The 14,771-nt window shown below is 39.0% G+C and overlaps 1 protein-coding gene across 4 annotated transcripts in view; it reads left to right on the top strand.

The window, feature by feature from the left end:
• The window catches only part of TRIM37 (tripartite motif containing 37), a 171,627-nt gene extending 165,524 nt beyond the window's left edge, over window positions 1–6,103 (top strand). For 2 of the 4 annotated variants that reach the window (XM_040336828.1, XM_040336827.1), the window contains exons 25-26: window positions 2,685–2,724; window positions 3,803–6,103. In XM_040336828.1, the coding sequence (XP_040192762.1) occupies window positions 2,685–2,718 (34 nt within the window). In that variant the 3' untranslated portion in view covers window positions 2,719–2,724; window positions 3,803–6,103. Of the gene's footprint in view, window positions 1–1,857; window positions 2,021–2,684; window positions 2,725–3,802 lie in introns of those variants that run through there. The other 2 variants (XM_040336830.1, XM_040336829.1) reach the window with 2 other exon arrangements.
• The last annotated feature ends 8,668 nt before the right edge of the window (window positions 6,104–14,771 follow it).

Here is a 14,771-nt window from a genome sequence, read left to right as displayed (position 1 = left end):
GACTAACCCCTAGCCAGAACGGCTCGGATGATGGGGGCAAGCTTACTGAGGAGGAACAGGAAGTGAGAAATTCAGACAAAGAAAAAAAACATTTAGAAGGGAAATCGAAGGAAAAGGTTAGTGAACCAAAGACGCGCTAGCTTAAAGGTACCTATTTAGAAAATAAAAAACAAACCTTTACAACCCCTTTAACTCCTTGATCGTCCCTGATGTTAACCCCTGCTATTGCCATTATTACAATAACAGTGCATATTTTTAGCACTGATCACTGTAATGTTGAGGAAAAATATCCCGAACGGCCGCACACCGTGAAAAAGCTACGACTAAGCATCGATTGAGTGAAACGCGTTAGCTATTCTCCCCCGTTTCTCCATGATTTGACTGCTGTACATTGGATTTTATTTTCTACAATAAAGATGCCTTTTTCCTCATCAAACTTGTGCAGAGCCAGCACTTGTCAGCTGCTAGTACGGCGGGACACGTTACTGTGAAGGTTCGAAAACTTTGAGAGCGGTAATCCTTTTCGCTACTGTAATAATGTCACTGGTTCCCAAAAAGTGTCAAAAATGTCAGGTATCCAATCTGTCCACCGCAATGTCGCAGTCCCGCTAAAAATCGCTGCTCACCGCCAGTACTAGTAAAGAATGAATAAATAAAAACCCAATACTTTTGCACAAACAATCAAACACTTTTTGGGATTTTTTTTAACCAAAAATATATATAGCAGAATAAAAATTGGCCTAAATTTAGAAAAATATATATTATTGGGTATGTTTTATAGCGGAAATTTTATCTTTTTTTTAAAAAAAAATCGTCCTTTTTTTTTTTTCTTGCCGGTCTTTTTTTTTGTTTGTTTATAGCACAAAAAATAAACGCAGAGGTGATCAAAAAACACCAAAAGAAAGCTCAATTTGTGGGGAAAAAAGGACATCAATTTTATTTAGGTACAGCGACGCAGGACCGCGCACTTGTCTGCTAAAATCAGTATCGAAACAGTGGCAAATCCTTCCAGGGCTGAAGTGGTTAAATAAACAAATACCACCAAAAGAAAGCTATATTTGTGTAAATAAATTGTATAAATTTCATTTGCGAATAGTGTTGCATGACAGCGCAATTGCCATTAAAGTAGCGCATTGCTAAATGGCAAAAAATGGCCTCGTCGTGAAGCGGGTAAAACCTTTCTGAGGTCAAGTGGTTAAAGGGATGTTCAACACAAAGCCTGATAGAATACTAATATTATACTCATTATATTGAGTTTTCAGTAGGTTTTTAAGTAGTGCTTACACTTACCATAACCTGCTAGCAGCTTGCATAAAGTGACATCCAGCTCTCCCATGAAGATCTGTATTTAACCTCCCCAAACTAGAGTTCACGGGGTACTTCAAAGGCTTCCAGACTGCTGCTTGACACATGCCGAAAGCTTTGTAAATGCTTACTGTATAAAGTACAGTGCTCTTATACAAACTGAAGTCTTATGTGCATGGCCTAAAGGTTTCATTGCACGTTGGCTAAACTAACTGCATGTTATATTGACTTTCGTATGATTTTTTTTTTATGTAAAAGTTAATTTAAAAAAAAAATCATGAATTTTTGCTTCTAAAAATGTTGGCAATTTTCTGGCTGACCTTGTTGAAGAGTTTATGTAAGGAGTGCAGCTGAGAAATATATTAAAACTGGAGAGAGACTCTTGGGATTAAAGAACAATACATAACAATTGAAGGTTAATATATCACCTATGTGACACGTATTTTTTTTAACTGAATGTTTAGATGTAAAAATGTTCCATTTGTGAACTGATGCTGTTGGAAATTAGTTTACAATGTTTTATCCTTTATTCCATCCTTCTGCTGAAAAAAGAAAAAAATTAACCTATAAATGATGAAAACTATTTTGAAAACGATTGTGAAGGTATAATGGATGAATTCCAAATTTAATAAGAACCTCATACATACAAAGGTATATAATTTCTATATACTGTTTATTTAAAGGAGTAAATTGGTATGTATTATAGTATACAAAGGTCTTTCCATAAAGAGGACCTGTCACGGTCCATGCTGTCACAAGGGACGTTGTTCATCCCTTGTAATAGCAATAAGTTAAAAAAAAAATTAAATTAAAGTGTAAAACAAACTTTTGTATGAAAAAAAAAATGAATAAAACTTTTTTAAAGAACCCCCTTGCGTACACGCAAATTACTCCTGCACGCACATGTAGACAGTGATTGCACCACACATGTGAGGTATTGTCACAAACATCAGAGAGAGAGCAATAGTTCTAGTAGCAGACCTTCTGTGGAACTCTAAAACGGGTAACCTGTAAAGGCATTTTAACCCTTTCACTGCAGGAGTATCGCACACAATCCAGTGGCTGCAGCCATCGGAATTGTGTGTGAAACATTCTTTCCTTTCCTGTGGTGGAAGGTCGGAAAGAAAGAAAATTATTTTATGGACTGCCTTAGTTTAGTGTTGCGTAGAAGGGTTGATGATTCGAGTAGACCAGTGGGTGTTTTAAAGGTGGTGTTGGCGGGGGGGGGGGGGGGCGTGGTGATGTGAATAAATGGTTATTACTTGGAAACTTTTTCTCCAAAACCCCCCCAAAAACAAACCAACTTGGTGCAAAAAAATAAAAATAAAGGCATCTCATACAATACTCATCTGTTTTTTACTTTTTCATGTTGGTTACAGTTTGCTACATGCACCTGGTCCCACAAAGGGTTGAATACAAGTTAGTCTTTTTTGATTTATTTTTTATTGTTACTGGTGGTTGTGAATTACTGCACTTGACATGTTGTTCCTTGGAAAATTGAATAAGTTCAGTGATGCAGACATGCACACAATAAAGAAAAGCAAATAATCAGTCGAGTTTTAAGTGACTGACTGCTTTGTGTGTGGCAGTAATTGACCACAAAACATTTATTGATGTGTATGCATGTAGTGCAATTTCAAGATTTAAAGTGTATCTAATGCCAAAACTTTTGTGTGTGTGAAATTATGTTTGTATTTATGCCTGTGTCCCAGTTGGTATGTTATGTTTCCCAGTTAGAGAGGCAGTATGATGACCAGTTGTCATCAGAACAGGAATAGAGGGGGAATCTACATATGGCTAAAAAAGTCATAGACATTTTAACTCTACTCTACTATATCTAAAATTGAAGAAAAATATTGGCTTATGCTGTAAGCGTTGGCGAAAATATAAGAAATAAGCAAATACTTGCTATATGCATATTTTTAGGCGTGACGTCAAAATCCAGTAATAATTTTCCGAACAATTAAACATCACTACTAAATATGAAAACTCTGGATTTCTGAATGCTTGCTAATTTTTACTGAATAATTTTCATCAAATAATCAATCAATAATAATCAATTTTTTTTTTTTTTTATATAAGCTTTGTCAAAGGTAACGTAATTTTATCAACAATACAACATTTTTTTTGTCTAATATTGGTGAGGAATCCATACATTGCATATGATGGCTCATACTGGAAGGTTAACCTATTTAGACATAGATTTATGAGTATTTAAGCCAGCCAAGGGATTTCCCTGGAGACTTGCCATTCTTTATAGTGCTAGAAAAAGCAATGAAGAAGAGTATTGGCAGGCACTGCTGTTCAGCTTATGAGCCTTCCTTGTCCCCTTTGCAGGAAGGATGCAAATCTGAGCTGACAGGCATGATACACTGGTAATGAGTAGGATCAGCATTTAGTAAGAAAATGGTCATGTTTTTTTTTTTGCATGGATTCATGCTGAAGTACTCTGCTTTTATGATGACATTCATTGGTGTTTCTTTTCTTTTTGGCCTAGGTAATTTGGACGGACCTAACTGTTCACACTCATTGAGGACTTCAGACTGAACACTAGACTACTTAAGATATCTTCTATGTAGGATGCATATTCACTGTAACTTATTTAAGTTGCCTACAACAGTATGACAAGCAACGCTACACATGAGGCCTTCATAAATCACATCAAGGAAGCACCTGAATAACCCCTTTCATCCTAAACATGCAGTAAATATGAACGAATAAATAAAATTCTCTTGTAATTAGCACAGTGCAGGGAAAGGGGAAAAATAAATTGTACATCTGCAAAAGAAAGATTATCCCTCTTCATCAGCCTGAAATAAAAAGTGGCAACGAGTTCCCTTTATGGCTCTACATATGGTGTGCTGATCGGTGGTCAACCCTAAACGACCATAGCTCTAGCTGAAAGTTGATGATCTGACCCACCCAATTGTTTTTTTATAATGGACTACACTGACCAGATCTTTCACCAGAGTTCCCAACTCTACAAGTACCACTATCTTGGTCTCTTTTTCTTTTTATGCTTTTACTTTTGAGAAGTAAATAAGATGGAAAAAATAAATATTTTTGAGAGAGCTGTGGCAGTGTTCAGAATATGAGTAAAAAAGCAGATATCTTGTCAATGGAGTCCCAATGGCATGTGAGGAACATACAGATGATTCAGCACATCAACATCTATGCCATCACCTTGCATTGTAATAGGTATTTGCCAGTTCCAGCCAATAATCAGTCATGCGGAGCTCACAGCAGGTTATACAAGTTGCTATGTTACTCAGAATGAGCTAGACAATGGCTGGAGTTAGGAATTTGTATTCACAAGTCAGTTTCGCACATTCTTCTCTGATATCTGGCTGCTTTATTTTTCTCAAGACCCCCCCTAGCAACTGAATATGAAATGAATACTGATGTTTACTTGTCCAGTGGACAGCTACTTCATTCATCAGTCTGTTTAAGGGCTACAGCAAACGCTGTTGCATCCAACATTTCTTTGTTTATTGGATAGTGTAAGCCCGGCTGGGTGCTGTGGTTTCTCTTGACATCACTACAGGACAAAGTAATGACATTGCAGGTGGTCAGATACAATCTATCCAATGCACACCAGAAGTGTTGTGACAGTGGGTGGGGGCCACAGTGCAAGAGCAGAGGTTGGAGTGGTCACCCAAGTAACAGGTAAGTATTGGTAATATTTATTTACAGGGTACTCCTATCTCCAGTGTCTTAAAGTGGTTCCAAAGCCTTGTTTTTTTTGTTTGTTTTTTTCACCTTCATGCATTCTCTGCATTAAGGTAAAAAAAACAACTTCTGTGTCCAAGGTCGCCCCAGCCCCCTTATACTTGCCTGAATCTGATCTTGATCCAGCGCTGTGCATGACAGCTGTGGCTCTCTCCCTCCTAACAGAACAGATTTATAGCAGCACTAGAGGGGTTGGAAGCTAGCCCATAGGAGTCCCCCCCCCCCCCCCCAAGCAGGTAACTGGGGGGAGGAAGGTCTCGGCAGGCAGGAGAAGCCAGGATCACCGGCAGGAAACCCCAGCAAAGGTGGGTCGGGGCTGCTCTGCAATACCATTGCACAGAGCAGGTAGGTTTCACACCATGTTTTTTTTTACAGTTTAGAATCACTTTAACCTAGTGACAGAAGCTTTGATGTTATATGCCGACCCCCTTTTGAGAACAACATACATTCTCTCCCTCTCTATGTATGTTCCTTTACTGCACTGAATTAATCACAACAGAGCTCAGATTTCCTATTTTATCGGCATGACTACTTTTTACATGTGTCTGTCTTGTGCAAAATATGTAAGTATTTATTAAAAGTGGCTCAAGGCATCGTAAAGGCAATAATACAATGCGTCTATCTGTTCAAATGAAATGATATAAAAGCCCTATCAGTACACATATCAGTGCTACAGAGGTGCTAAAAGATGGATATCAGCAATAACCTAACAAAGAATATTCTTTCTTGAACATTCCTAGGCTTTGTTAAACCTTTTTCAAACTGAGGTTTTTCTCTAAATATTTTAATACTGAAAAATGATGAGTACATTTGCAATGACTGAAAATGCATTAATATACATGCATACATGTACAATTTAAAATGTTGAAATTGAGATGCAAGAATGAGCCATGAATATCTACAAGTTTTAACAAATCGGATTTTTTTTTTTGCTTTACATTCACTACCAAGCTGATAGGTTGCCATAACACATATGACACTGATCACGTTTCAGTCCTCTTCTACTGTGGTTTGTTATGAAGCTCAAAAATGTTCACTTTAGTATACTTTGTAGGGTAGAGCAAACTGCAATAACACCTGGTGCTTGTGACTGATGCATGCAAGCTGATGTTGGTAGACTTGCACTCATTCTAGGAATACAGTTATCAAATAGTGTTTTAAATACAACACTTAAAGTGTAATACAATTGTATTTCTGTGCTACAGATTTAAATGTTTTGACCACATGTGATATTGTGACTCTACAGCAGGGACATTCAATTAGCGGACCTCCAGCTGTTGCAGAACTACAAGTCCTATGAGACATAGTAAGACTCTGACAGCCACAAGCACGACAGGCAGAGGCATGATGGGACTTGTAGTTTTGCAACAGCTGGAGGTCCACTGATTGCATATCCCTGCTCTACAGGGTCAAGATGTTTTTTTTTTCAGTTATATTGTTTGGAGCCTTCATATGTAGCTTGAGGTAAATTAGGATGTCCAGATTTTAGAATGTGTGGACCTTTTTTTGGTAAAGGAAGAAAGTGTATCGATGAAGACTTCATAGCATACAACCTAGCCGTGTTCTACTCAATGGCTTATACTTTCCATACTTGTGCAACAAACAATGTACAGGTACCTACACAATCATTGGATATAAGTTTAGAAAAGATTAGTATGATCAGACCAAGGAAACTGTTTTGATTTTGTAGCTGTGGATTACTGTACATCCTTGTAGCTTGACCTGTATTATTACAAATATGATCATTAACAGTTGTAACACTACACATCATTGGACATCCCAAAATTTGCATAGACTGAAACTTTGATGCACTTTGCATTTCCGCAGAAGCAATTGAATTTTTTCTGACATGTTAATGTTTTTAAAGGCTTGGTCCTTTCTGAGATGAATTCACTGGTATTGTGTAGATAGTGAAATATTATCATCAGCCACCTGCCTACAGCTTTGTTGAACTCCAGAAAGACCTCACCATTTTTGGTCTGCTTTGGTAGTAACCAGCATGTGATTTTACACACTGGTGTCTAGCCAATACCATATACTGTATCTGGTTGCAGGTCCTAGGCACTGGTAAAGCATATGTGGCTTTGAGGATTTGCATTTGTTACTCTATTTGTGATCTCATACTTACAGGACATGTTATTATATAGCTCACTGTGTTGGTGCATTGAATGCTATCCTCAAGACCATATTCGCCTTGCTCATTGACTAGAGAATAGCTGTCTAAATTACCAGTTCATTTTGCTTCTTTAATGTTAGGGGGCTTTATATAACTAACACAAGGCATTGGTAAATATTTTACACATGTGGTGGCATATTTTATATTGTATCACTTTCTTGTCATTGCTATTGAACTTTTTGAGGTGGTTCCATTTTGTACCATCATATAGTAAAATCATTAGATGTCTTGTTGAAATTGCCAAACTTGCTGCTGCTGGTTGTATGGTTTACTGTTGCCTGAACAGTTGGTACAAGTACAGGCTATATATATATATATATATATGAGATAAATGTATTTAAATTTGTCTTGTCGTGGTCACTGTCCTTTTAAGTGTGAATTCTCATTTTATAGCTGGTTTGCATTTTATTTTGAATGTTCATTTAACTGTTGCACTTTTTGTTAATAAAACTAAACATGGGTACAATTGTATTTAACTTTTTGCTGTTACACTTATTTGTATGTGAATTCTGTAGCTCGGGGATCAACAACCCGTAGATCAACAACCCGTAGATCAACAACCCGTAGATCAACAACCCGTAGATCAACAACCCGTAGATCAACAACCCGTAGATCAACAACCCGTAGATCAACAACCCACCAGTAGATTGTGGGCAAGTGACTGGTAGATTGTGGTCTGGGCTTGCTGACCCACCATTCCTGAGCATCAGAGGGACTACTTGTAAAGTTGGAGCTGTAATAGGGAGAAAGAACCACATAAGCCAGTGCCTCCTCTGTAGTACTGTCTCGTCCCATGCAGAGTAATACCAACTGCACTTCGCCTCTTATCCTGGCTAACGGTCTCCACTAGCTCTGGTGCCAGCAGCAAGAAAGAAGAGGAGGTCTTCAGGTCAGTGTGAAACTATACACTCTGGGCATTATAGTATAAGGCTGCTTTCACACTTGCACTGCGGTTTAGCCACACTGTGGGTGCAGTGCACCTGCAGCTTTCCTGCGGGTTGGCTGTGCTTGGCCATAAACTTCTATTCTGTCCTGTGGGTTTGGTTTACTTCCTGAAAGTGTACCAAACCGCAGCGCATCAGTGTGAAAGCAGCCTTATTGGGGCTTAAGACAGTAAGGGTTAATTTACATTTGCAGTTTGGTTTTGGGGTGGTCAAACCCCATAGTTAGGATGTGTGTTTTTACCACCCCCACGGCACCCCCCTAGTTGCAGTGGCGTTTTTTTTTTTTTTTGCATGATCAAGGAGGAAGGGAAGCTGGTAATCCTAGTAGCTCTGGCATGGCCCAGAAGATCCTGGTATGCAGAGAGATCATGAGGATGGCAGTAGGGGATTCATGGACTCTTCCATCTCGTCCAGACCTGCTGTCGCAAGGGCCGGTATTCCATCCTGCCTTACAATCACTGTCGAGGGATTTCAGGTTCAGTAGTTACTACCCTGATTTATAGAAAGCCGGCCTCTAGGACCATTTATTATAGGGTCTGGAGGGCCTATTTTTCCTGGTGTGAAACCAAAGGTTGGCACCCTCGAAAGTATGTCATAGGTAGAATTCTTGCTTTTCTACAGTTGGGAGTAGAAATGAAGCTAGCCTTGAGTACGATCAAGGGTCAGATCTCGGGCTTGGCAGTGTTTTTCCACTTCTCATTCTTTGGTAACTCCACCAGTTAGGTTACCCTTGCGCTAATGGGATTTGAATCTAGTTTGGCAGAGACAACTCTTTGAGCCGATACGCAATATTCCTTTGCTTCTTTTGACAAGGAAATTGGTGTTCTTGGTTGCGGTAACCTCTGCAAGAAGATTTGGCTGCTTTTTCGTGTAAAGAGCCATACTTGATTATTCATAAGGACAAGGTGGTGTTGCGTAAGAACCCAACCTTTTTGCCCATGGTAGTGTCAGGTTTTCATCTGAACCAGGATGTCTCCCTGCCTTCCTTTTTTCCCAGAACCTCGTTCTGCAGAAGAAAAATTGTTACATTCTCTCAATGAAGTGAGAGCAGTCAAGGCCAGAAGGGGACCGCTCAGATACGGAAAACTGATGTTTTGTTTGTGCTGCCAGAAAGGGCCAGGCAGCATCGAAATCAACTATTGCTAAGTGGATTTGTCAGGTGAATAGTCAGGCTTATGGTCTGAAAAGAAGAGTTCCACCTTTTTCAGGTTAAGGTGCACTTTACCAGGGCAGTCAGTGCTTCATGGGCAGTGCATCACCAAGCCTCTGACTCAGATTTACAAGGCCGCTACTTGGTCATCAGTGCATACATTCACAAAATGTTATCAGATGGCAGGAGAATGCAGCCTTTGGGCGCAGTGTGTTGCAGTATAGGTCCTCATGCCTGACGGCGGCCGCTTTTGTTTATGTTCCCCCCCCCCCCCCCCAGATGGCATTGCTTTGGGACATCCCACATAGTAATTACTATGGTGCTTGTGTTTCCTGTGATGTACGATAAAAAAATTAGGATTTTTATAACAGCTTACCTATAAAAATCCCTTTTCTTGGAGTACATCACAGGACACAGAGGTCCGTCCCCTCTTATTGGGATGTATACATATTGCTTTGCTACAATAAATGAGGCTCCCAGTATGGGAGGGGTTTTATATAAAGGGGGACTTCTTGTCTTTTGAGTGTACCAGTGTCCATTCACCTATAGGTGGCGTATAACGCACAAAGTAATTACTATGGTGCTCTGTGTCCCGTGATGTACTCCAAGAAAAAGATTTTGCAGGTAAGTTGTTACCCCCCTACAGGTAACAAGGTTATGCATGAGTATTCTATGCTGCTGCCTGTGTGTATTTACTTACCTTGTGGCATCTGATGTTCTCTTTGCAGCATTACTATTATGCCAACCCCTTCAAAAGACTAGCATTCATGGAAAAGGTAGGGTAGATGCCTATGGATTCCTACTTTATTTAGTCACATGTATGGCACATGTATGGCACGTTCTGAAGTTGTGCCTTTGTGTGCGCAAGTATGCGGAAGGGCCATGTTTCAGCTCTCTCTGTCTTCACTTTTACCCAGTGGGTATTTTGTTCCTTGGTTACACACTTTTTCAAAGCTGCAATTTGGCTGAAGCCGCCTAGATCCCAAAATGGGATCTTCCAGTGGTACTGGACTTTCTGACAGACACCTTCAATCAGCCTAACTCTCTGTGGCATCTTTTAGTGAAAATGTTTTTGGTGGCAATAATGTCAGCTAGGAGGATGTCAGAATTGGCAGCCCTAAGGTTTGAAGAATCCTTTCCCAGATAGGGTTGCACTCAGATCAATGCTTGGATTTGTGCCTAAAGTGACCTCCAGGTTTCACATTACACAAGAGATTGTACTCCCTCTATGTTCCTTTCAGCTAACACCCAGGAAGTGAGCCAGCTGCATGTGGCCCATACCTTGAGAGCCTATATCGATGTGCCAGCTGGTATCATGAAAGCGGAACATCTGTTCATTGTTCTGCATGAACCACGTAAAGGCCTGAAATCTTCCAGCAGGACCATCGCCTCTTGGCCTACAAGTCAAAAGGATTGCCTGTGTCAGAGGGGATGGTCTCCGTCCCCTTGTCACAGAATTTGATTGGCCAGGAGCCACATAAGGATTTATGCATTAAGGTAAAAAACCTGAAGCCATTACAACCACTTTAAGGCTAATATGTATCTAATCACAAAACGCTTCAATAAAGAGATTACACATCAAAAATTATTTATAGTTTTATTATTACTATACTGGTCAAATCCCAACAACAGTTTATTTTTTTCTGATAGAACAAGTTGCATTTTAGTTAATACACAAATGGGTCTTCTTTTTAAAACAAAACTAGTTTTATCCAATTAGTGTAGAGTGCCCTTGTTTTATGAACAAAAACAAATTAAATCTCAATAAAAAGTGCATTTAAACTCTTTAAAAAAAAAAAAAGGTGAAAATAAAAGAAAATACATTTTTAACATATATTAGACTCTTTGTATATACCATACATGAAGATTTTGAAACACATCACTGTAGTAGAGAAATAGCCATGTTCATGACTTAGAATATATGTAGTCTAGTTTTATATACAGTATTCTTCTTAGAGTAAGTAGGAGACCAAACGTACAAAGAGGAAAAAAATAACTTATTGGTATGCTTTAGTGTAAAATAATTTTCTACCAGGCCTTGTTAATTTTGTGTTTGTGCTAATAAAAAGATCTGTTAGCAGCTGATCATTCAAGAGTTGAGCATAGCTCGGTATGACAACCAATTTACAACTCATAAAATGTTTACTTCTAAGTGACCAAATGTCATGGAAGAGAAATGGTAATAATAGGCCAGAAGTCATTTTAATATTGAATGCAGATTCCCAAGTTTCGGTCGTTATTTTTTTTACAGTCCGTGATGCTGTTTTCTGCAAGTTCAACTGATGGCACTTCTAGGCAAACATAATATTTACATATGTATAATAACGTGTCTTCGAGCCAAGTACTGCTCCCAGCAATGGGAGGGGGATGCAGGACCCTTTCTAAACTAAAGCACGTTAATGTGTGTACAAGCATACCAACAGGCGTTGGTGTCTATCAACTCACAGTGAATAAATTCAAGCGAGTTCTTAACAGTGTTAGGTTGATGGCTTGGATATATATTCTCTTAAAACCAACACTACACTTTAATTCCTACCAGATGTTATTAAGGGATACTCCAGTTTTTTTTTATTGGATTTCTATACATTTATTTTTTTATCATTTTATTATTATTTTTGTAATCACGCCAGCACTACTAGGAACACACTACATAACACAGAACTTGAGGAATATGCCTTTGCATTGACAGGTAATAAATACAATGTTTTATAGTTTCATAATGGTTATATATATATATATATATATATATATATATATATATATATATATATATATATATATATAATTTTTTTTTTTACATTATCACCAAGTCATACCATCATAAATTACAATATACAGAGATGTTATATATCATTAGTTATAGGGGTACGTATTGCTTACATCAGCAAGCAGCAAATAAGGGCACAGTTTTCTAATCACCAGTGGGATTGAGAGAACACTATTTCACAAAACTTCTGTCATCTAAAGCACAGAATAGAGCATTATATATCTGACTGGTAAACCACTACTGTTAGTATACATAGGTATCATAGATTTTACTGTAATGTCCAAGTCACAGAAATGATATGTGGCATAGCTAGCATTTAACACCAGTCTTCCTATGGAATACATGATAATATTTTGTTTCGGATCCCCTAACATTCTGCCCCACTTTCTTTTCTGTTCATTGTGGTTCAAACTGTCCTTTATTCCATGTTACTTCCATTGAGCAATTTTGGTCTTACAGATTCTTTTTAATCATATGTGTTCTACACGAAAACATTTAGTTCAGTATTATTCCTTGACGTAAATATAAAGATGTGGCAGAAACTGTAGCATTGTACTTGTAAAAGCTACTTCACTACACAGCAAGAAAACCTTTATAAAATTATCAATTCTAAATCATATAGACTAGCTCCTATTACTTGCCTATGTGCAGATATTGCAAAAATAAGATGCAACTGTGTTGCCTCTTTAATCCAAGTGTTTAAGGCTGGATTCACACTGGTGTGTATTAGATGCTGGTTTCCCCGTATCCAATTTGCATGTCAAGAGACTGTGACCGGCTCTCCATGGAGCTGGTTCACACATCTCCGGGAAGGCTGCAGAGTGGTTTGCAGAAAAATCCTGTGTGTCTTCTGGTCCATTTCAGGTCTGAATTAGTCTCTGACATGGCGAACAGTGACGTACAGGACCCCTGCTGTGAGCCACTATGCATAACCGTGTGAACCCAGCCTAAGGCCCCGTACACACGAGAGGATCTATCCGCTGGTATTTATCCGCGGATAGATCCTGTGGTGTGTACGGCCCAGCGGATATTTATCCGCGGATATTTTTCGGGCCGATGGATTTCCAGCGGATAAAAATTTCTTAGCATGCTAAGAAATCTATCCGCTGGAATCCTGTCCAGCGGATTGATCCGGTGGTCTGTACAGACTCACCGGATCAATCCGTCCGATCCCCTCCCTCGCATGCGTCGTAATGATTCGACGCATGCGTGGGAAGTCTTTACCTTCCAGCGTCGCGCACGTCGCCGCGTCATCGCGGATGAATTCCGTGCGGATTTCGATCTGATGGTTGGTACAACCATCAGATCAAAATCCGCCAGAGGATTTATCCGCGGGAACGGTCCGGAGGACCGTTTCCAGCGGATAATCCTCTCGTGTGTACAAGGCCTAAGGGGTAAATCATCTGAGATAAATCAGTGTTGGTCCCCCTTTTTCAGTATGGCAAAAGGAAAAAAGTGAATTGGTTACTGTGGAACACCGACTGCCCGAGACGCTTTCTCACTCTAGACACTTTGATAAACAAAGCCTGGTAATCTGAAGCTGTTCTGTACATATCTGCATAGCGTTAATTCATTTATAGACTGGCCATTCATAGGCACATTTTATCTAAATAAATTTATGTCCAGCAACACTGTAGCTTATGAGAAAGTAAAGAGCAAATGGAATGAAGTAACTGGACAAAGAACAGTATCCACCAATGGAGGATAAGTCAACATTGTTCATTATTCCCTTTCATCATTCATATTCATTCATTTATTTAAAGCAGATCAATTGTACACAGCTGCACACTAATTCTGTATTTCATTGGAAACCATAATACTAGGTACAGCTTGCGCTGCTCACGGCTTCCATTTCTAGGTATGTGCCTACATGTTCTAGTTTCTTCTTTTTTTTTTTTTTTTTTTTTTCATATTGGCCTTTAAAGATATTGCCACATTTACATCACCCTATATTTTAGATGTGCTGTGCAGTGTAAAGGCTCTCAAATGTGCATCATGTGTTCTACAACACTAGTGATGGAGCTACCCTGTATAATCTAAATCTCAAAACCAACAAAGAACCATGCATCACAGCTATATTTCTTCAATAATCACCTAATGGCAACTTGGTGCATACAAATCAAGTGGTGACTGTAGAATGCTCAAATATGTATGAATGCCAACATCCTGGCAGAGAACATGCAATATGCATAGAGTAACCATCCTCAGTGGCCCATAATACAGATTAAAAATCCATAAATGGTCAAAAACATTACAAGACTTTAGTGTCTTTAAAATAATACTATCTGTAAATATTTTACATTTTATTATAAATACAAACATTCCAGAGTTTTTAATGCCATTATTTTCCAACACAATAGGGAAGAAGGGTGTACTAAAACTGGAAAGTGCAAAATCTGTTCACACTGAGGGCGGGTTTGAAATCATGCGAGTTCAGCTCACACAATTTCAAACCCGCATTTCAGTTCGAGGGCGATTAGAAATATATCTGTGGTTCATGCACCGATGTCTATTGAAATCACCCCCAAAGTCACCATAAGTAGTGCAAGAACTACTTCTGAGAATTAGTGTGGCGCCACAAAGTTGGCGGCGAACCGATTCGGCAATGGGCTCTGATTTGGCATGTGATTTGACATGTCAAATCGCATGTCAAATTGGCCGGATGTGAACAGGGGCTTAATTTCAAAGCTTAATTGATCA

Source organism: Rana temporaria, chromosome 2, assembly GCF_905171775.1.
Source record: "Rana temporaria chromosome 2, aRanTem1.1, whole genome shotgun sequence".
Lineage (NCBI taxonomy): Eukaryota > Metazoa > Chordata > Amphibia > Anura > Ranidae > Rana > Rana temporaria.
Note: the sequence above shows the minus strand (reverse complement) of the source record. Positions and strands in the feature narration are given on the sequence as shown.